The sequence below is a fragment of the Elgaria multicarinata genome, chromosome 18 (assembly GCF_023053635.1).
Source record: "Elgaria multicarinata webbii isolate HBS135686 ecotype San Diego chromosome 18, rElgMul1.1.pri, whole genome shotgun sequence".
NCBI lineage: Eukaryota > Metazoa > Chordata > Lepidosauria > Squamata > Anguidae > Elgaria > Elgaria multicarinata.
In genome coordinates, this window is record NC_086188.1 from 9,928,009 (window position 1) to 9,948,515 (window position 20,507).

At 44.3% G+C, this 20,507-nt stretch overlaps 1 protein-coding gene across 13 annotated transcripts in view; it reads left to right on the plus strand.

Moving 5' to 3' along the window:
* Positions 1-20,507, plus strand: part of FBRSL1 (fibrosin like 1) — a 721,580-nt gene that overhangs the window by 678,616 nt on the left and 22,457 nt on the right. For 10 of the 13 annotated variants that reach the window (XM_063144088.1, XM_063144096.1, XM_063144091.1 and 7 more), the window contains 5 exons: positions 783-1,179; positions 2,001-2,248; positions 9,372-9,598; positions 12,188-12,238; positions 16,267-16,362. In XM_063144088.1, the coding sequence (XP_063000158.1) occupies positions 783-1,179; positions 2,001-2,248; positions 9,372-9,598; positions 12,188-12,238; positions 16,267-16,362 (1,019 nt within the window). Of the gene's footprint in view, positions 1-782; positions 1,180-2,000; positions 2,249-9,090; positions 9,252-9,371; positions 9,599-12,187; positions 12,239-16,266; positions 16,363-20,507 lie in introns of all 13 variants that reach the window. The other 3 variants (XM_063144094.1, XM_063144100.1, XM_063144089.1) reach the window with 2 other exon arrangements.

Below are 20,507 nucleotides of genomic sequence, written 5' to 3' on the forward strand. Positions count from 1 at the left end.
TTTAACAGTGATGTGGGAAAGGGGACTGGGTGAGTGTACATATATAAATGTACACACACATATATTACAAACTAATTAAAAACAAACAACAAATACATGCAAATTATAGCAATTGTGCCTCCTAATGGAGAGCCATTCAATTTTTTTAAAAGGGGAGAATAATCACTAAACAGGGGGATCCAATTTAGCAAAATAAATCACTTATCAGAATTACCATCTAGACCTACAATTTGTTTGGCATAATTGGTATTCCTACCATATCACACTGAACATTTTTTTTTGTCTTATATTCTCCAATGGACTGGTTCTGTTCCAGTACTTAAGAAATTGATACCGATTCTCTAATGAATCTCTTATCATTTTAACCCATCCCAGGTTCTATTACAATAAGTCAGTTTACAGACAAATCCTCTCTGCTGTACTTTCTGTTGAGAGAAGAGACTGCTGTTCTCAGTTGCTTGGAACTGTGCAATCTAGCACCCACAGCTCAGAGAAGGCTCCCCAGCCCACCTGAGGGAAGCCTGAGCCAGCTTCCTGTCATATACCTTAACTTGAGAAGTAGTGAGGACTGTTGTGATGGAACAAAAATCTCCTTGTTAAATGGGGGGAAACAGCCATGTGACTCCAATATTACATGCCCCAAGCCTTTGTGGTGGGGCTGGTTAGGCTGCTGGACAACAGGCCTGAATCCTTCCCATCTTTCTTCTGGCTCAATATGCAGATCGCACATCGTCAGGATGTTTTACCATGCAAGTTTTGCCTTATTTTTCTTGTTCTTGAAGGTCCGTCCTCGAATGACAAAGCTGAAGCGAAAGCAGGAAGCATCCCCAAGGTATCCGGGCTGGAGCGCAGCCAGGAACTGAACACTGACGTGCCCTTTGTGCTGCCACTCCACAGCCCCCCACCGACCACAACCATCGTGACTTCCAACTCCTCCGCACCCACGTCAAGTGCTCGGGCAAGCCCGCTGTTGAAAAAAGAGCCATTGATCTCAGCACCAGCACCTCCGAGGCTCACCCCTCAGCCGCAGCCTCGGCCTCAGTCACAACCTCAGCCTCGGCCTCAGTCACAGCCTCAGCTGCTGCCTGAGCTTCGGACGCAACCTCCAAGCCACATCCCCCCTCCCCTGAGTTACCAAGTGCATCATCAGGTGGCCCACAACGGACTCAATAATATCAGGCGAGTAGACCATGTTCATTCAGTGCTCTGCTGTCTGTAAGCCTCTGGTAGATACTGCAGTTTCAATCAGGGCCAGCGTCAAATGGTAAGCAAGGTTAGGGGCCAACGTCCCAGCCAGGGACTCATTGAAAAGCGCCCCTGGGGATTGTTCCTCTTTTTCACCATGGCAGCCTTCTTGCTCACCTGCCTCTCGCTCCGGCCCAGACAACGGTGAGGGCGAGGAGGAAGAGCAAGAGCTGCCAGTGACAAGGGTGTTGAGAAAGTCGACTCCTTGAGGAAGGGAGGCCATGGAAGGCGTCCTGTCCAAGGGCCTTAAAAAACCTGACGCCAGCAATGGTTTTAATCTTAGAAGGATTTCTAACTCCATCCCTCATCAGCTTGTCTCAGAAGGTGAAAGGAAAGGAAAAGAAGCCCTTTTTGATCAGGTTTCCAGTTATTTATTCCAAACGGAGGAAATGAGGGGCAGTAGTCTTAGCTGAGAGAAGACTAGAACATCATTGCTTGAGGGTGTAGTGGAAGAGGCTAGGGGGGACAGAATGGGTCTCAGACATGTTGATGCAGCACGACAGGCCCAATGACAGCCTTTGTAGAAATAAAATGGAATGTCATCCAAAGAATGTTATCCTAGTTCAGATTTGAATGTTCCTCCATAGATCCTCTGCTGCACAGCTCCCGCAGATGGATGAATGGAGCTTTAGCGGTGTTTTGGGTGGGACATTTCCACAAATGATTTAGTTATGTTGCACAATGTTCCTATAATTCTGCTCACTTTCTAATGACACTTTCTCCACCCCTCCTCTGCATTTTTTTTATTTCCGCAGCAGAAGCAGCAGTGCCAGTAGTGCAACGAGCCTCCCGAAACACCTCCCGCTCTCACCTCAGATCCCTCCCCATCATTCCTCCGGCCCTGCTTTACCCCTCTCCATCTCTAACCTCGCTGCCTCGCATTTCCCGCTCAGATCGCAGTCCCAACACCAGCACCATCCGGCCATGTTTGCTACCCCTCCTACGCTGCCACCTCCTCCAGCGTTACCCACCAATAGCCTTGTGATCCCAGGTCACCCCGCAGGTAGGTCCCACCACCTGTCTGGGTTCTGTACTGAGATATCGGTTACCCATTTTCACGCATTGTAAAACCCTCAGCCCGGGTGTGTAGAGAAGGAGAGGCAAAATGAAAATGCCAGTTGCCCACTCTGGGGGTCTTTCAAAAGCAGCAGGAACATTACTGTAATGGGAGAATATTTTCAACGCAAGCTGACATCCTAGTGTTCTTAGTGCTCCAAACATTACGGAGGGTAAAAAGGAAGCTAATGAAATGCAGACCTTCCAAATAGAAATGTTTCTCCTTCTGGTAACATTCTAAAATTGTGTGTGTGTGTGTGTGTGTGTGTGTGTGTGAGAGAGAGAGAGAGAGAGAGAGAGAGAGAGAGGCGAGTTAAATTGGAAGTGGCTCAGAAATATGCAGTGAAAAATGGGATGAGATGAGAAGAGAAAAAAACTCTTCATAACAACATAGCTGCCTTCTGCCAGGTCTATTTGTCCATCTAGTCCAGGGTGTCTACTAGTTGGCAGTGGTTCTCTAGAGTCTTGGGCAGAGAAGGGCTTTTCTCCATTTCCTGCTACCTGATCCTTTTGGGAGGAGATTTCAGGGACTGAACCTGAGCCCTTCTCCATGTCAACAGGGGCTCTACTTCCGAGCTGCAGGCCCCCCTTGAACACAACAGGGAGAGTCCGATGGTCAAGCCTACTTCAAGTGAAAGAAAGATTGTCTTTTCTTTATCTTTATTCTCTTTGGGCAGAACTAAACATTTCACGAGACACAGGGCTGGAGCTGAAAATGGTATCTCTGGGTTGAGTATCCCCCGCCCCCCGCCCCCGCCCCCGCCCCCATAGCATCACTGTCCCTGTATGTCACATCTTCATGTTTTGCATTTCCCTGACTCTGCTCCATATCATTGGCTGCTACTGGCTGGAGCAGGGAAATACTCAACATGACAGCATCATGCCACAGGGTAAGTGATGCTGTGTGCCATGACACAAGGCTGGCCAATTTTTATTGCAGCCTTTGTGTTACACATAACACACAGCGGTGTTGGCTGTACAACTTTCTCAAGGGACCCCTGCCACATTCCACTAGCTTTACCCCACACGGATTTTGAGTTAAAATCTTTCCCTCCGATTGCTGTTTTCGTGTATTTGCCATTCCATCATCACAAAAGAGTTGCAATGCTTTTTGTAATAGGGTTTTTGAATGCAGATCAATTCCTGGAGCTGGGGGTGGGCAGTTCGGGAAAGGAGCAAAGTATGCGTTGCCCTGTGAGACGTTTCTGTCACTAAGCAGGAGGGTGACAATTTGCATCTGGGACAAGCCTAAAAATGAAGCACAGCCGAGCAAGCAATAGATTCCTACTAAGAAACCAGGATGGTGGACACATCTTCACGTTTTGCAATAACATGCTGTGCCGTAGTTTCAGCTGTTTCCCCACCCCACCCCCTGCATATCAGGACACTTTCTGGAGGTGGAGAAAAACTTTTATTTATTCCCCCCCACCCCACAACAACATTTGAGAACTTCCCTGTATATCCTTAAATATACACACATTTCTGCTTCAGCCTGTAAAACACCCTCTTTATAGTTTCCCATTAGCGTACAGCTGTTCTTGTGGCAACTGGAGACTTCTGTGGTGCGCTCTCACCCACTGGGCCCCCTTTTGATGTGGCATTTGACACTGTAACTAACCCAGCAGGGATTAAAGCGGACGTGCATTGCTACCAGCATCCCCCTTCTGTTTCCTACGAAAGCCAGCTAACATGTGAGAAAGAAGTGGTGTGTGTGTGTGTGCATGGTCTAATCATTGAAAGCAGTGATGGCTTCCATTTTGTCTCTGTATTACTCCCACCCCATTTGGAAAGTCCTGAATCTAAAGGGAAAGAGAAAACGAACTGTCAGAAGAGCCCTTGACATTACTTTACGCTGAACTGCTGTAGCTCCCTTCATGAAAGAATTGGCCTTAGGAAAAGCACACTGCTGTGGTCTAGGATTCCAGAGACTGTAGTTGGATGGTGTGCTGGATGATCTAGTCCTTGCACAATTTCTTCCCTTGTTTAAGGCAAAGGGGACTTATGCTGGGAGGCACTCTTTAGCTAAGACAAAAATGATGGAAATGTCAACCATGGCTTGAAGCTGGCTTGCAACCCATCGCTTTTGCTGTGGTTTACTGTTACGTGTCTGAGTTTGACACACTCCTAGTCAGGGCCATTGTTCCACCTCAAGAGGCCACTATACCAGGGAAATGGGAATAAACCCCTGGAATGAGAGCTGAACGGTTAGAAAATGACAGCAGGCAGGCAACGACAAACCTGCTACTGCTTGGAAGATCAAGGCCATGGTCTGGGTTCTTAAATAGGGTTGTAATACAAGCCATAGTTTGGCATGATTTCTGAATTGAGCTTCTACCTGGGCTAGGCCTTAGCTATTGGGGTCATATGCCGATCTAGACCTAGAGAGTGCATTTTCCAGCTCAGGCAGGTGACTTGAGAAATTGATGCCAGGAGTTCAGCAAGTAGAAGGCATGACTTTGTTGATGAGGGGAGGTAGCAAAGCCTAGCTCCTAACCTCACCATAGCTTGACCAATCCAGAGACTCCACATTGGCCAGTGTTGCCTTCTTCCCTTCCCTTCAGTTCATGTAGAGTCCTCCAAGCTCGCATATTCACAGGACCTCATAGACCTTGCTCCCAGCCGCAGACCTTGACATCTCAGTTCAAACCCATAGACCCTGACTCCAGAGGTACGAATCAGGACGTCTCTAGTTTGGATCTCACGTCTACCGTGAATGCATTCGGTTGCCATGGCCATGCCTCTCTCTCTCTCTTTACCCATCGCAATATGATGATAATAATGCTAACCTTTTCCTAGAAAGTTGTTGTGGGAATTACAACGATGATGTATTTGGGGAGCAACTGCTGCTCAGGGGCAGAGCATAGCATGGTCCCGGTGTCTTCAGTTAAAAGGATACAAAGAATGTCATTTAGTACTGAGGCTGCCACCCTTCCTCTGAGTCGGGTAGCAAATGTTGGGAACGGTCTCTGCCCAACAGCCTCAAAAGCAGCTGCCAGTCAGAGTGAACGATACTGGGCTAGATAGCAACCTGGTATCCTCCAGATGTTGTGGACTACAACTCCCACAATCCCCTATCATTGGCCATGCTGGCTCAGGTTTATAGGGGTTACCTTCTGGAGGACACCAGGTTGCTTACCCACGGTATAGCTTCCTACATTCCTATGTAAAGCACTTTAAATTGCAGTATACATTAAGTAGTGCATTACTTTCCACCCAATGTTTGAATTGCCTTCCACTTCCATGTCATGGCCATGAGCCAACGCTCTCGGGAGCCTCAACACACACATCCTGGCAGTTGTGTAAGTTGCTGGAGAACTGCTGATGTGACTGTGGAATTTTCCCCTTTATGGCACATCGGGAGGCAGCCCCTGAGTGCACCAGCCCACGCTGCAGCCATCGCAGCCCCTGCTTGTGGGCCAGCCCCACTGAACTGCAGCAAATATGTGCCGATTGAGATGAAAACTGGCTCCGCCCACCTGCCATGCTGCATTCCTATTACAGTTTCCCTGTTCAAGTGCTTTGCTGCTACGCTTGCTCCTTTTTGTACCCCCTAGACACTCACTTTTTTGTTCTCTGTGATAATAGAGATGAAGCTGCTATGTCACACTGAAGTATGAAGTCAGCTGCAGATCCACCAGGCTGGCTTCAACTCTTTGAAAAAAACCAGATACCGAGTAACTCTGCAGCTGCCAGCTTAAATCCATTGCTCTTCTCCTCCTCCCCCACTCCAGGAAAACACAAACGGATTTCCTTGATACTAATAGAAGTATCCAGTGTCTTAAGTCAGGCCTGATTTCCCCCCTCCCATTTTTTAAAAAAAGTTCAATAATAATAATAATAATAATAATAATAATAATAATAATAATAATGATGGCCGCAATCAGCATCATATCAAAAAAACTATACAAAAAACCTTCAGAAACCAAAATATTTCCACTCCAACATCCAGAAAGCAGTCCTACTTAAAACATGTTCAATAGAAAGTAAAAGACAACGTGACTTGGCAAAACCTGTCATGTCCCTCTAGAAAAACCGTGATGAGCAAGAAAAGAGAGATAACAACAGCACAACGAACTCAGGATCAAACTTGAAATGAGTCCAGTCCAGTCACATATAAAGCAGGGGGGCGTTGGCTGGTTTATGGCTTACCTCCTCACGGTCCCATCTCTCTTCAGCTGAGGCACTTTTTCACCTCCGCTGAGGTCTTCTACTGGAAGAGAAAATGTCTAGAAGAAAAGCACTTGGAGGGAGAGGTTTGCAAGGAGGGGAAGGTTTAGTTCTTATCCGCCAATCCTTTGTGATCTGCAAATCAAAAATATATATGGGTTTGAGGGAAACCTGGGCTTCGGTAAACCAGGTCTGCTGCTATCACCTTTAGTTTAGTCCTCAGTTTTCCTTTAAGGGTACAATCCTATGCACATTTGGATAGAAAGAAGCCCTAAAACCACAGCCAGTCATACCAGAAATTGTAGGACTTTTTTCATCCAAACATGCCTAGGATTGCACCGAATCTTTGACAATTTTCTCTTGTCAAATCTATCACAATTTACAATGATCCCTGTATTATTACTGCCATATAGATGGTGTGTGTATGTGTGTGTGTGTGTGTGTGTGTGTGTGTGTGTGTGTGTGTGTGTATGTGTGTGTGTGTGTGTGTGCGTGTTATAGTGGTAGCCCCTGGCCCAACAGCACACAAACTGCCCATTATTCCTCTTTTGCCCTCCATGGACCCATGTAAACCTAATCCTGCAAATTATTCTAATTATCTTGGAAGTAATAGGAGCTGAAAGTTCTTTGAACCGTAAAGGATTATCTGTTGTGTCAGGTTCCCTTTTCAGAAAAAACATGCAGCCATGAAGATCTATCAGTAGCTGTTAGTCAAGAAAATTTGGGGTGGGTCTGGATGCCATTCAAGGGTAGGCATGGCCTTGCAGGAACTGTGTTGTTTTAGCATAACAACCCTTTAGCTTGCTTTTAACTCCTCTTTTCTCGGAAACTAAATAAAAAGCAAGAGAGCAGTAAAAGCATCACCTCCTTATTTCTGTATGGTTCAGAAAAACATTTTTCCAAGTAGGATCCTCCGTGACCCCTTGCTAGAGAGCACCCCCTCTGCCCACCCATATACTAGTTGAGCCCTTCCTTTCTAGGAAGAATCTAAATAAGATGGTGATTTCCCCCCCTCTTACATGGAGAGAACAAAGAGTTGAAAATGTTGGTAACAGAGAAGTTGCAGAGAAGAAGCGGGCAGGCGTGAACAGTAAAGAAATGATTCCATTTCTTTACCAAGTTCATTCTGTATGGCAGCAATATCTTTGGCTGAATGCATCTGAATTTGTACCTCAGAAATACAGTGAGGCCTGCAAACTTTAAAGGAATTATTTTTTATTTATTATTAAAGGAATTAAGTTGTGGTCTTAATTAAGGAATTACCACCGATTTAAATTTGCCATCCTTGCTTACTGGTCCCTTGAAGGAATTTGCAGCTATGCAGGGCCCAGAGGCACCTGGCATGATGGAAAGGAACGCTGACGCTGGCTTTTTCTTCTGGTTTATAACCAACATTAGAACCAGAGGTAACTGAATCAGACAGTTCTCACCTTAAAGCCAACAGCACGTCTTTTAAATTCGAATCTTACAAAATACGGCTAGAGCTTCCACATGTTTATATTTCGGAATCCATTTTGGCATGTCCATTTCCCAAATGTGAAGGATAAGAAAACATTGAGGGTGGTCCTTTACCATCAAGTGGTAGCTTTTATTTATTAAATTGCAATTCGTTTTATGCTTAAGAGAAAACATATGTCTACTTCAAGATTGTTAAATGGGTTTTAAATTTAGTTGTGAACTGTCAAAAGCTAGGCAGCTAAGGGGTCAATCCGATGCACGTGGAGACAGAAATAAGTCCTACAACTCCCAGCATCCATGGGGGATGCTGGAAGCTTTATTAAAGTCTTTAATTCATTGATGTCCTATGTGTTAATTGGGGATCTCCACATTGCTTATGACATATTATCTAATGGAACACACGACTTTTCATCCAGAGGCTTGCCAGGTAAGAGCTGCCTACAGTTTTAGGAAGAAAGCTATGGCACAGAGGCTACACTGGCATATAGCCTACCATTAACCAAAACGAGGCCTTTGTATCGCTCACAAGCTTACTGCAAGAGAAACAGGTCTCCTGGAAAAGCTAGTTAAGTGTTAACATTTCAACAGTATGCTTCTAGATATAGGAGTACTGTGGTTTCCAACCTCATGGCTGGACGTTGTTTTAATTTTAATGTGTTTCCTTGTAACATTAAAGTTTCTGTAAACTGCCATGGGGTAAAAAGAAAAGAAAAAAGAAAAAAAACCCATTTTTTTTAAAAGGGCCACATTTGCGTGTGTGTGTGTGTGTGTGTGTGTGTGTGTGGTGTTAACATGATTGCTCTTTATTTTTCCCAACCCACTTATTCATAATAAAGGAACTCTAGGTGCTGTGCTACATAAGTGTCAGTGAACTTGGGTCCCCCCCCCACACACCTCCCTAAGAAGGAGATAATATATGTTATGGGGAAATGTCATATGTGAAATCCCTATAACTGTAGATCCAGGAATGTGGATGGGGTGGAAAGAAAGATAGAAAAGTTTGGGGGTCTTTTCTCATAACCCCCAATGTGTCGTTTAATAAATGAATACTGTCATCAGTGTTTCTTTGGGCTGGGAGGAGGGCGTGGGGGGGGGGCAGCTTGTTGATAACGCCCCAGTATGTTTTCTGCTGTGATGACTCATGGTGTTCTTTCTTGTCTTTAGATACCAGCCTGTTGATATCATTCAACCAACCAATCATGTATTGCCAGCCTCATTCGGGGATTCTGATTGGTACTTTGTCACAGGCATCTCTCTTACCTCCACCAATGAGTCCTCACGTAGAAAACCACCACAGCATGACCTGCAGAAACAGGGAATGCCAGGTGAATATCTTGACTCTTTTACTTTTACGTCTTTGTGAAACTCACAGGCTGTTGTGCCCTTGTGTCTTCCCCCCCCCTCTCCCTTTCTCTCTCTCTCTCTCTCTCCTTCCTCCCTTCTAGATCAAGAGCTGCTCAGGCAAGAGCTGAACAATCGGTTTTTGGTTCAGAGTTCGGACAGGGCTGGTGCCCCTCTTGGCCCGGTGCCACTACTGAGGGCGGAGTTCCACCAGCACCAACACACCCACCAGCACCAGCACACCCACCAGCACACATTTACTCCTTTTCCATCCAGCTTGCCCCAGATGCCACCCTCCGCACCCCCCCTGGTGCGTACCCCCTCCCAAAACGTGAGGATAAGTAGACACCCTTCTGGCCAATAAATCCAGCCAACAAAAACTCTTTTCAAGATGGAGACAACCAGTTGTATTCCTCCTTCTCTTTCAGCTTTCCATTCGAAGGATTCACTTATTTAAAGCATGGATCCAGTGGCACCTTTTCAAATATAATTTTTCATACACCATAAACTTTTTGTGGTTACAACCTACTACTGCCACGAGTGGCCACATCTCAAAGTTACTTATTTCAAACTTCCTTCCAGTCTCTTTCTAGTGAGAGCTGTATAACATGTCATGAGTCTATCCCCACCCCCCTTATGCACTTTGGGCAGCTGACAGAATGGCTTTTTGGCATATGTGCTGGCAACAGAACGTACTTGCGTGATTATATATACCTCACATGTTTATTGCGATATTTTGATACTTACATTTTTTTTAAAAGTAACTTGAGAAGGAGCCCCCACCTCACCCAGAGGAAAGGTTGTCAGGGAGGGTGGGATGTAAATATGTTACAACAGAACATCAGAATGGGGAGAACAGGAAGAGGCTTTGATGGCAAAATGTGGATTGAGTACTTTGTCATAGAGAAGGGGTGTACACAGAAAGTACCAGGACGATGGAATTTTCCAACACAGGATGTTACTTCCGGCCACATTTGTTTGTTTGTTTTTCATTCTGCCGGCCATCTTGCCGTAATAATTTGCCCATGCTGCTTGGTATTGCATTGGATGGCAATATTCATTGCCATCCAATGCAATACCACCCGCTTGTGGTTTTTATGGACTTAACGTTTGACTGGGCAGTTCAAGAAGCGATAAATAGTTCTGTTTTACTGAATGTCATAGCTAGTCATTGGCTGGTTTGATGGAACACTAAAGCTTTTCTTGCAAAAATCAAACCGACACCCTAGATTTGTCCATGCTTCTTTGACTTTCAGGTTTTGCAATTATACCATTAGGTTTACTCCTTCTCCAGTGCCTTTTTTTTCCCATGCAAAGCAACAATTATTTGTGGTACACTACATAAAGCAGGATTCAATCACACACACCCCTTTCTTACGCAGCACACTTCTCCCCCTCCCTCGTTTCCTCTTCTTTCGCAATGGAGCAAATGTTCCCAAGCAGTATTTTGGGGCAAGCGCATGGGAAATGGCATTTCTGGCTTTTCTTTCCCGCTGTTGTTGATGGCATGACGACATTGTTCGTTTCTAATCCGCTTAAGTGTAGAACAATGGCAGCAATTTCTGCCACCCCACGTCCGTCCCCAGGTGTTTGAGCACCATGCAAATACCGTCCCCTTTTCCCCCCACCCCGGCTGCGTAAAGCAATCTCAGATCTGTTCCTTGAAGGCCTGGCATGTTGTTTAAGAATCCTGATATCTGATCTCGCTGGAAAAGCTCCCTTCCCGCCCACCCACGCCCTGTTGATGTCAGGCTAAAGAGTGAAAACAGCTTTGCCGCACCCTCTTTTGTTATGTTTGAGCTCCCATCTTCTTATATTCCACTAAATGGGTTTATTAATCCTAATGCCAGAGCGGGTGGCGTTGAAACCGCCAGCTGCATGTGTTTTAGTAATTTATGGTATTTACACTGGAGGGTACATGACTCCAGTAATAACTGTAATTAACACAATTGCAAATCTGCTCTCCTGTATGGAGGAGAGCGCACAACAACAGCTGGCTTGCTGAACGCGTGGCATTTCAAAGGGGTCATTGCTCACCATCCCCTGCCCTCCCCGCGACACAACTCCCTATTGCTTAAGGCTGGAATGCATACATTCTTCAAAGGGCATGGTAAGAATACTGGTGGGGGCACAGGTCAGATTGCACAGTACTCTGAAATGTACTGCAAGGGGCTGAAAATACCAGGACAGAGAATATGGGAGCAGATCCATGATGAATGGGCCCATATAGCGACCTTGCCTGGTTTTTGTTATGTTCCTTTTCAACGAGCTGGCTGAGCGGCAGTTAGGACTGTAGAATAAAAATGTGTAGAGGAGGGGGGAGTGGTGATGAGAGATAATTTGGGGTATATAGCATTCAAACTTCGCACTTACGTGTATAAATTGTTGGGCCTGGATTAGATTTGGTGATGGATTCATGGGATGGCCTTGGAGCAGATCACGCAGATGCCTCTTGGACTGTTGAATGGAAATAAGAGTGACCCCACAGGGCTCCACAAAGACAAATTTTAGCAATTGCAAACCGACTTTGCTCATGTGAAAAAATATATAAAGATTAAATACAAATGCTAACATGACCTGATGGTAGGATGAGAAACTAGCCATTCTACCCTAGCACATACTGCTATAGTACAATGTCTTACTTTGGGAAATAAATTAGGGTGTTAGCTGGCTTCTTGAGAAAAGACGTGGATGGTGGAGAAGATTTGTTCCAGTTGCCTGAGCTTACTGCTTCACCACTGCAGATTTACAGGTTTAAGAGGGCAGTGATATGAGGAAAATACACAGATGGTCTTTAAAAAGCAAAACTAGTTATACAGTATCTTATGCCATGAGAACATGCTTCATTATGCTTTGACGGCATTCCAGTGCTGTCGAAAAGCAAACTCACTGTTTTGTCTTGTTTTTCTTTTTCTTCCAGTTCGACAAGTATGCTCCCAAACTCGATAACCCTTATTTTCGACATTCCAACGTGAGTGCTTCTGTGGGTTTTCTGCTTTTAAGGGCAGAATCATTCTGTGTTTGTACTTGCTGGTTTTTTCTTTATGTATGTTTTGATTCAGCAAGTCTTAGCTGTGCTTGTGACTTTATTTTACTGTCTGTGTTTTTCCTTCTAAATTTTATTTTCATTCTTAACATATCATGATCTCCTAGAACAATTAAATAATACCTTTCTCTACATTGAACAGTACTTTCAACATTTATTCAAAGATTCTGTTCCAAATCCAGTCTTTTTCTTGCTTATAAATCTGTGTCTGGACTGTACCATTTCTGACTGTAAATTGAGGGTCAAATGTCGGAATACCTCTACAACAAAAAGCATGCTTCCCCTCACCTTATTGATAAGATGCCATTGAAGCATCTACAAAGTAAAAAAATAATACAAACAGCTGTTGCCATGTTCATGTCAGAGATTACAATATGCAAAAGCAATAAAGTGATTTTTTTTTTTATTGGGCCTCGAGACAGATGAATCCAGATGGCTTTGTGTGGTCCCTATGGTATTTACTAGCAGATTTAGCCGGCAATCCTGCCAAGGCCCTGATCTCTGCTTGGAATGAGGGGATGATTCAGGACATCACTTCCAAACCTCCTCAGTCCAGTAATAGAGCTATCCTTGGAATTCTGATTTACTCAGAGCGATGAAATCATTGGGTCAACAACTTGAATGTGGAAATGGCAAAAGATCTGCGGCAAATACTAGGAAACATAGATGAGAACCCGTTTCAGGGCTTAAATCTGTGGCAATGATGGCGGCGGAGAAATCTTTTTTCTCTGCCTTCCACACAGTGGAAGAGTTGTCCCGCAGACCCTTTTTGAGCAGTGAAGGGCTTCCTTTGTGTAGGCTCTGACATTGAAGAGTTAGAACCCTCAAAGCCTTGCTGTCACCTATTTGCTGTCCATTTTATAAATGTACTTACATGTGCACCAACTCCAATGCCATAATTTTGGGAGTCCCAGATGGATGTAGCTAAGGTTATGCATACTTTTCAGTTTGTGCAAGCTGAAGATGTGGACAAGCTGCTTGGAGGGCTGAATCCTACCAGTTGCACCAACCTGCATAGGTTGCCAGTGATTTCCCAAGTTGCCAGTGATTTCTAACTGCTCTTATGACCTTTAAACCCCTGAACAGTTTTGATTATTGTTATTATTATTTTTATTTATTTATTTATTTATATATTTATATAGCACCATCAATGTACATGGTGCTGTATCTAAACTACTTGAAGGACGGCCAACACCTGTATCAACTTGCCCATGCAAGATAATTGTTGGAGATCCTACTCAAGTGCCCACTAATACAAGAAATTAAAAGAGCAATCCCATGGCCCCAAGACAGCTTCTACAGGACCATAGGATACTTTAGTTTCACAGATTCAAGACAATGCTCCAACTTCAGAGGAGAGACTCCGTGCTCCTCTCTCTCACAGCCGGCATGGAAAGAACCTCTCCGAGGTTGGGAACTTGATCTCGGAGAGGGAATCAAGGGGTTCCAGTGTGTGTGGTATTGGGGGGGGGGACTAGAGAGGCTGGGATATGAATTATCCCTCTGGAACTCCATACCTAGATGGGCAAAAAAAAAAAAAAGCCCATCTAACAAAACTGTAGAGCGGGAGGAGCGGAGGAAGCGATGACCGCTTCTGCTGTGCCTCCTGCTCTGCACTGGATGCTTGGAGGCTTACAAACATCAAGGACGTAAATAATACAACTTTGGCCTAAGTTGACAGGCATGTTGGAGAGGGACTTTTTGGCAGCAGCCCCACATTGGTGGAATTCTATTTTAATGGAGTTTTGTGTGGTTCCATCATTGCAAGCCTTCAGATAGGCATTACAGACCTATTTGTTTTGAGCTGCTTTTCCTACATAACTATGTTTTGCTGCTGTCAATTGATCTGGTGTTAGGTTATTTTAATAGCTTTAATAATATTCTGCTGAGTCAGATGTTGCTTTCTATTGCTGTGCTACTATTTCACTATTACTTATTCTTACTGCTGTCTTTTTAATGCACTTTTATATTGTTTTTTTATGTTGGTTTAGGTTTTTTTTATTGTGATCTTATATTTATACAATAGAAGCAGCCTTGCGAGAGCTTGGCCCTAAAAGGGAACCTAAAATATTTTGAATAAATAAATGGTGGTTTAAATACAGAAGCTTTCAAGCTAACCGAATTCTTCAGCCTATCATCCTATGAAAGAACAGCGTCAGAATTCAAGCCAGTCAGTGTCACCTCTTGGTATTCTCCCTGCCTTCCCTTGCTTTGCCATTCCTTCTTATCAGTTGCTGCATCAGGCTGCAAACTGTGGAAAATTAAAAGTGTGTGCTGATAATAGTGGACTTCATGGCTGGCAACTGTGGTAATTACCTTGTAACTGGGAGGCAGATAAAGATTAAAGATTCCAAGCAGGCTGCTTTCACACTTGCTAAAGCGGCATGTTTTGCAGGAGGCCTGTAATAGCAGAATTAAGAACGATAGCAGATACTAATTTTTCCCCTCTGGTAAAAATGAAACAATTGCATTCCTGTTAAAAGAGCATCCATTTTGTCATGGATTGATGGCCTCAATCTACCACAAATCTATCCCCCCTCACCCAAAGGGAAGCATGTAAAAGATGTTCCTTGAGGACTGGCAGCCTGATCTTAAAGATGCATATAGAAAACAGAGGTCTGACCTAGTGACATCCTGCTCAGCCCAAGTGGGACCTTGTAGCTTACAAAAAGATTGTCACTATAAAATCAGGTGCACTGTACAACTTTTAAGCACATGAACTGCTATCATAAATGCAGAATTGAACCTTCTGAGAATCTCTTGCTTTTGTAGGACTAGAAACTCATCCAAGTTTCTAGTCCTTAAGGCTGTAAAGATGAACTCCAGAACGTTGGATGAGCCAGAATGGGACTGAGCAGGCCTAGAGGTTGTTTTTAGGGCACTGCATAGTTCATTGCCGTCCCTAGTGCTCTCTGCAGCAAAATAAGCAAATACTCGGTTCAGAATCTGGCAGGCTTGGCAGCTTCTATCATAATGGCACCGACCCTATCTTTCTTGGCTGGTATGATGCCCAGGGCTTTATTTGGTGCTATTGCAATATGAAGAGTCCTGACATCACACTGGTACAATGAACATCGCAGCTCATTCTCTACTCCTCTCGCTGACCCCATCATTCCAAAGAAGGATTAGGTAGTTTATAGTAAAGATGAAGGGTATGTTTCTCCTCATTCATTTTAGTGTTGGGGGCTGTTAATATACTGGGTAAATTTCTCTTTAAAATAAGTCCTTTACCGGCAGCAGACGTTTGTAAATTTAATTTGAGGATATGAATGAAAACATATTATTCCTTTAAGTAAACCTGTCCTTCTGGAATGTTACAGCAGGATTTAAGGGGACAGGGTTATGGGGTTTTGCTGTTGGTATGAGTTCTTATATGTATCATGAGATCACACAGGCCTCTAAGGGCACAATCTAATCTGGATAGTCAGGATCTTCGACTCTGCACTCCAGCCACCCTGCATTTCTGCTGGACGGGTGGATTCACCTGTCTAGCAGTGGGGTCTCGGAGAGGGAGGGGAGGAGGCTGGGGCAGTCATAGGAAATGGCATACTGTAGCCGCCCTGATCCTCTCCCCGTGAACACCCCCTTTTCTCCATCTCCGTGTTCTGTTTTCCAGGCAGAGAGATGGAAGCCGGTGCAGTTCTCTCCGTGCCAGCTGCGGGTGGGAGGGGGCCTGGGAGCACGGTTTTCTGTCTCTTGAGGTTGGAGGCCGCCCCTCCAACCACTGAGCCATGAAACTAAGCTATCCGAGAGCACTCCCCAGGTGCCGTTTAGGGGGCATAGCATTGCTCTCTAGTTCTTCTTTTATTTATTTTTCAAAGCAAAAGTCTTGAAATTGATTTTGGGTAGGATTTTTATGTGTTCGTGAGAGTTGAGCCAAACTTGTCTCATGCATCTATTATTTGTTTGTAATCTAAGATGTAAGCAGCTTTTTCCTTCTTCATCTCTCCTAGTTCTTTCCCAGCTACCCTCCAGCAATGCCCGGAATGCCACCAATGCTTCCACATTCAGGTCCCTTCGGGTCACTTCAGGGAGCATTTCAACCGAAGGTACACATTTATTATGGTTGCATTGCTTTGTCTTTGTTCTTCGTTGAAAAGAATCGTGATTAGGGTGTGTCACTGGAGTGTTCAAATGTGATATAAACATACACGCATCAAATGACCATTTCCAATAGGTGCTGTTTTATCATGCCTTTTAATTGCATCTTTAATGGCCTACCAAGATGTTATGGGGTCTAGGGAGAGACATATGGCTGCTGAACCTATTAACATACAGTAAACGCCAGTTGGTGCTGGGGACAACAGCAGGAAAGCTTTTGCCCTCATGTCCTGCTTCAGGGCTTCTCATGAGCATCTGGTGGCCACAGAACTTTGGACTGGATACACCTTTGGACTGATCCAGCAGGGCACTTATGTTCTTTAAGGAACACGTAGTGCAAAGCCATAGGAACAACATAGGAAGCTGCTTTATAAGGAGTCAGAGACCATTGGCCCATCTACCCCAGTATTGTTGATACTAACTGGTAAGCAACTCCCAAGGGTTTCAGGCAGGTGTTTCCCCTGCCCTAAATGGAGATGCCACGGATTGAACCTGGGACCTTCTGCATGCAAAGCATAGAATCCTAGAATAGTAGAGTTGGAAGGGGCCTATAAGAACATCTGAGTCCAACCCTGCTCAGTGCAGGAATCCACCGTAAAGCAGGTGCACAACCTCTGACCTATTCCCTACCCCAGCAGCCAAGGAATCCGAGTTGTGGCATGGAAACACTGAAAGTTGTGACATCGTGCTATGCACTTGCCAGGGAGATGTGGGAGGGAGTGCACAGCTTGGCAGGAGCCTCCTCTCCAGTAATTTCTAGCTGCTTCTCTTATGCCCTTTTCCTTACACAAGTTGAGAGTGCAGGGGAGGGACACTCCTCTTCATTGGAGGAAGCAATTGGCAGTGAATTCTGTGCACAGGGCAAAAATAAGAATATGCATTGGCTTGGGTTACTGTAGGGTGCATAGGGTATACCTGTTCCCACCCACCCACATCTGTGTAGCAAAAGAGGCAGTATGTGCCAAATGGCCCTGAAGCCTACAGCCACTCTCCAATTGGTCATCAAATTGACAGCTGCAGTGAAAACTGACCAGCAGAAATGACACCATCTGTGAAACTGATCAGCTAAGCTGCAGCCTCTGTTTGCAATTAGCTTGTCTCCTACCACTCCGAATCTAGTGTCACACAGGCAAGCCAAGTGAACGTAATGAAGGGAGCCCCGTTTGGTGGAAATGTGGTTTGAAGAGCTAGGGTGTATACTACCTTTTCTTTGGAAAGGAGTGCTGGAGTTCAATTTATTTATTTATTTTAAAAATGAACATGAGCTTATTCAGAATGCCCATGACTTACCTGTTCCCATCACTGTCGTTTCTTACAGAAACTCAAATCCTGACGATTTTTTAAAATAGCAATTAATGTAAACGTGATGTGCAGAACTTTTAACTAACATTCTTGTATTGATTCTTTTGCTGTGCAAGAGAAACAAGGCACATGATTGTACCCTGGTTTCCTAGAATTGGTGTAAAGTGGTGTAGGGAGGATAGCTATATTCTATGCTCTGGAGCTGAGAACCAGCCCAGCCTCCTGGAATTGCTTCATTGATATTTGGGAAATCTCCTTTGCAATCCAAATAGATAAGTATAGTGAATTTTTAGAGATGTGGGACCACCCACAGCACAGTACCCCAAGGGCTCTGATGGTGTCCCTGTACCTCTTGCAGAACCAGCAATAAATGTATAAATAGCAAGAAGATGGACTATATTAAAAAAAAGGGGGGGACAGAACTGTAGAGCTCTGGCCCATGTGAAACACTGAGAGTACCTCTAGTAGTGTTGTGGTAGGAGACCCTGCTTGCTGTCTTCATGGCAAATGTGTTTTGTTTTTTAATTTGTCACTTAAAAGCTCCATGGTACAGGGCTCAAGATCCCTTTCTTGCCATTTTGCAAAGACTTGAATTTGCAAAAAGGTGCTAAAACATTTAAGTCTGTCTTTAGAAGAGAAAAACAATCCATAACACCCTGACAGTTATTGTGTGTGCCTTATAAAAATGGAGCCAGTACTTGTTTACGATAAAGCTACATTCCTAAGTGATGCTGTTGTCTGGATACCCTGTCACTTCTGTAGACACATCTCTATGCAGAGATAAAAGTCAGAGCTTTCTGCAGAAGAGGTAGCCTTACTATCTGTTACACTCTGCATAGTAATATATAGCTGTATCTTGCAGTATGAGTCCCAAGTGTAGGGTTCTGCAGGAGCCTTTCATGAACAGGAATTACAATACTTGTAGAATACAACGTTTAGTGGTGCAACTCCTATATTTCTATGTTCTTATGTCTTCCTTTCAAGGTCATACCTGACCAGGACCTAATTGTCTACTTATGTATCTCAGTTAATCCCACTCTTCTTCCAAGGAGCTTGGGTTCCTCCCCCCCCCCCCAATTTTATTTTCACATCAACTCTGTGCGGTACATTAGACTGAAAGATAGCAACTGGCCCAAGGTCTCCCAGTGAGCTTGATAATTGAACAAGGGATACGTGTCTCCTTGGTCCAAATACAATACTTTGTTTGCTATGGCACACTGGGTCTCATGCTAAGCTATCCCTCACGACCTGGTAGAATCTCTGCTTCTAACTCGGTTTCCTCTTTGCTCACCCACTGTGTCTCATGGTTGAAGTGGATGCGGGCCAACTGCAATGGTCTTTTCTTTGCTGCTTCCTTAATCAGTTCCAATGAAGGATGTGGAACTGGGAGAAACAGCAGCCTCCAGACGACATTGTCTGCAGTATCCTTACAGTCAACAGGATTGACTCAGTCGTGGGCCCTCATTTCCTAATGATATAATCCCAGCAAACACTACAGGTCATGCACTTCTAAAGGATTCTCTCTTCATCAGAAGCCTCACATGCTTTCATACACATCAAGCTGTAACAGGGCAACAGATGATGCACTATAGTCCTCTTTTGGTTTCCATCTTCATTACCAAGCTGTTTCATGTAAGGTACTAATTTGTACTGAATCAGACCATTGGTCCAACAAGCCAAGTGCTGTTGGTGGGTCTTTAATGCAGCATTTTCAACAGACATCTTTCCTACTCTGACACCAGAATTCTCTTACGTGATGATACTAGGGCCACACTATTTGTCCAACTAGTGCACTATGGTATATTTCAGGTGGCAAGATCTTTCCATACTCAGAGAATGATTTTTTACATCACCTGTTTACTAATCATTTAAAAACAACAACAACAACAACAACAACAACAACAACAACAGGAGATTCCAGAGATTGAATCTCTGTGCAAAGTATCTTCTACTACTGACCAAAATAGTTAAACACTAAAAGCGCCTTTCGCTTTTCTGACACTTCAGTTAGCTGATTCTTATGATTCCATGTCATTCATCTACATGAGGTGATAGAATGGACTGTGCCACTTCAGACTGCAGATGGGGGATAACATCTTTTAAAAATTTCCCTGCAAGTAAAAAACCTGCATAGTACGAAGGAATCGGGCTAATCTAAAATGTTCTTCCGTGTCCTTTTTTTAAAAAAATCTTCCTGCCAACCCAATTGGAATACATGTGAGGCAAAGCCATTCAATACCTGTGACCGTGTATGTACAAAAATGACAGACCAGTCATTATACACTGATTCAATCTGGGTTCACAGAAACAAATGCTGGTTTGTCATAAGCCCCACACAGCTCTATAGGAATCAAGCCCAAAAGCCTTTGGTCCTTGATAAAGACCCAAGGCTAATGAATTCCAGCATCATCCAATGATATTTTTGTCCAGCTGAAAAATCTATAGATCAGCCCTGAATAGGGTCAATTGGAGCTCATGTGCAATTCACAAATAGAAGGCAAAAATATGGTCAGTGAATAAATGATGAGCTTCTGGGTGTTCCTCTGCACAGTGTGTACGGAAGATTGTTGTTGTTTATTCGTTCAGTCGCTTCCGACTCTTCGTGACTTCATGGACCAGCCCACGCCAGAGCTTTCTGTCGGCCTTCACCACCCCTAGCTCCCCCAAGGTCAAGTCTGTCACCTCCAGAATATCATCCATCCATCTTGCCCTTGGTCGGCCCCTCTTCCTTTTGCCTTCCACTTTCCCTAGCATCAGCCTCTTCTCCAGGGTGTCCTGTCTTCTCATTATG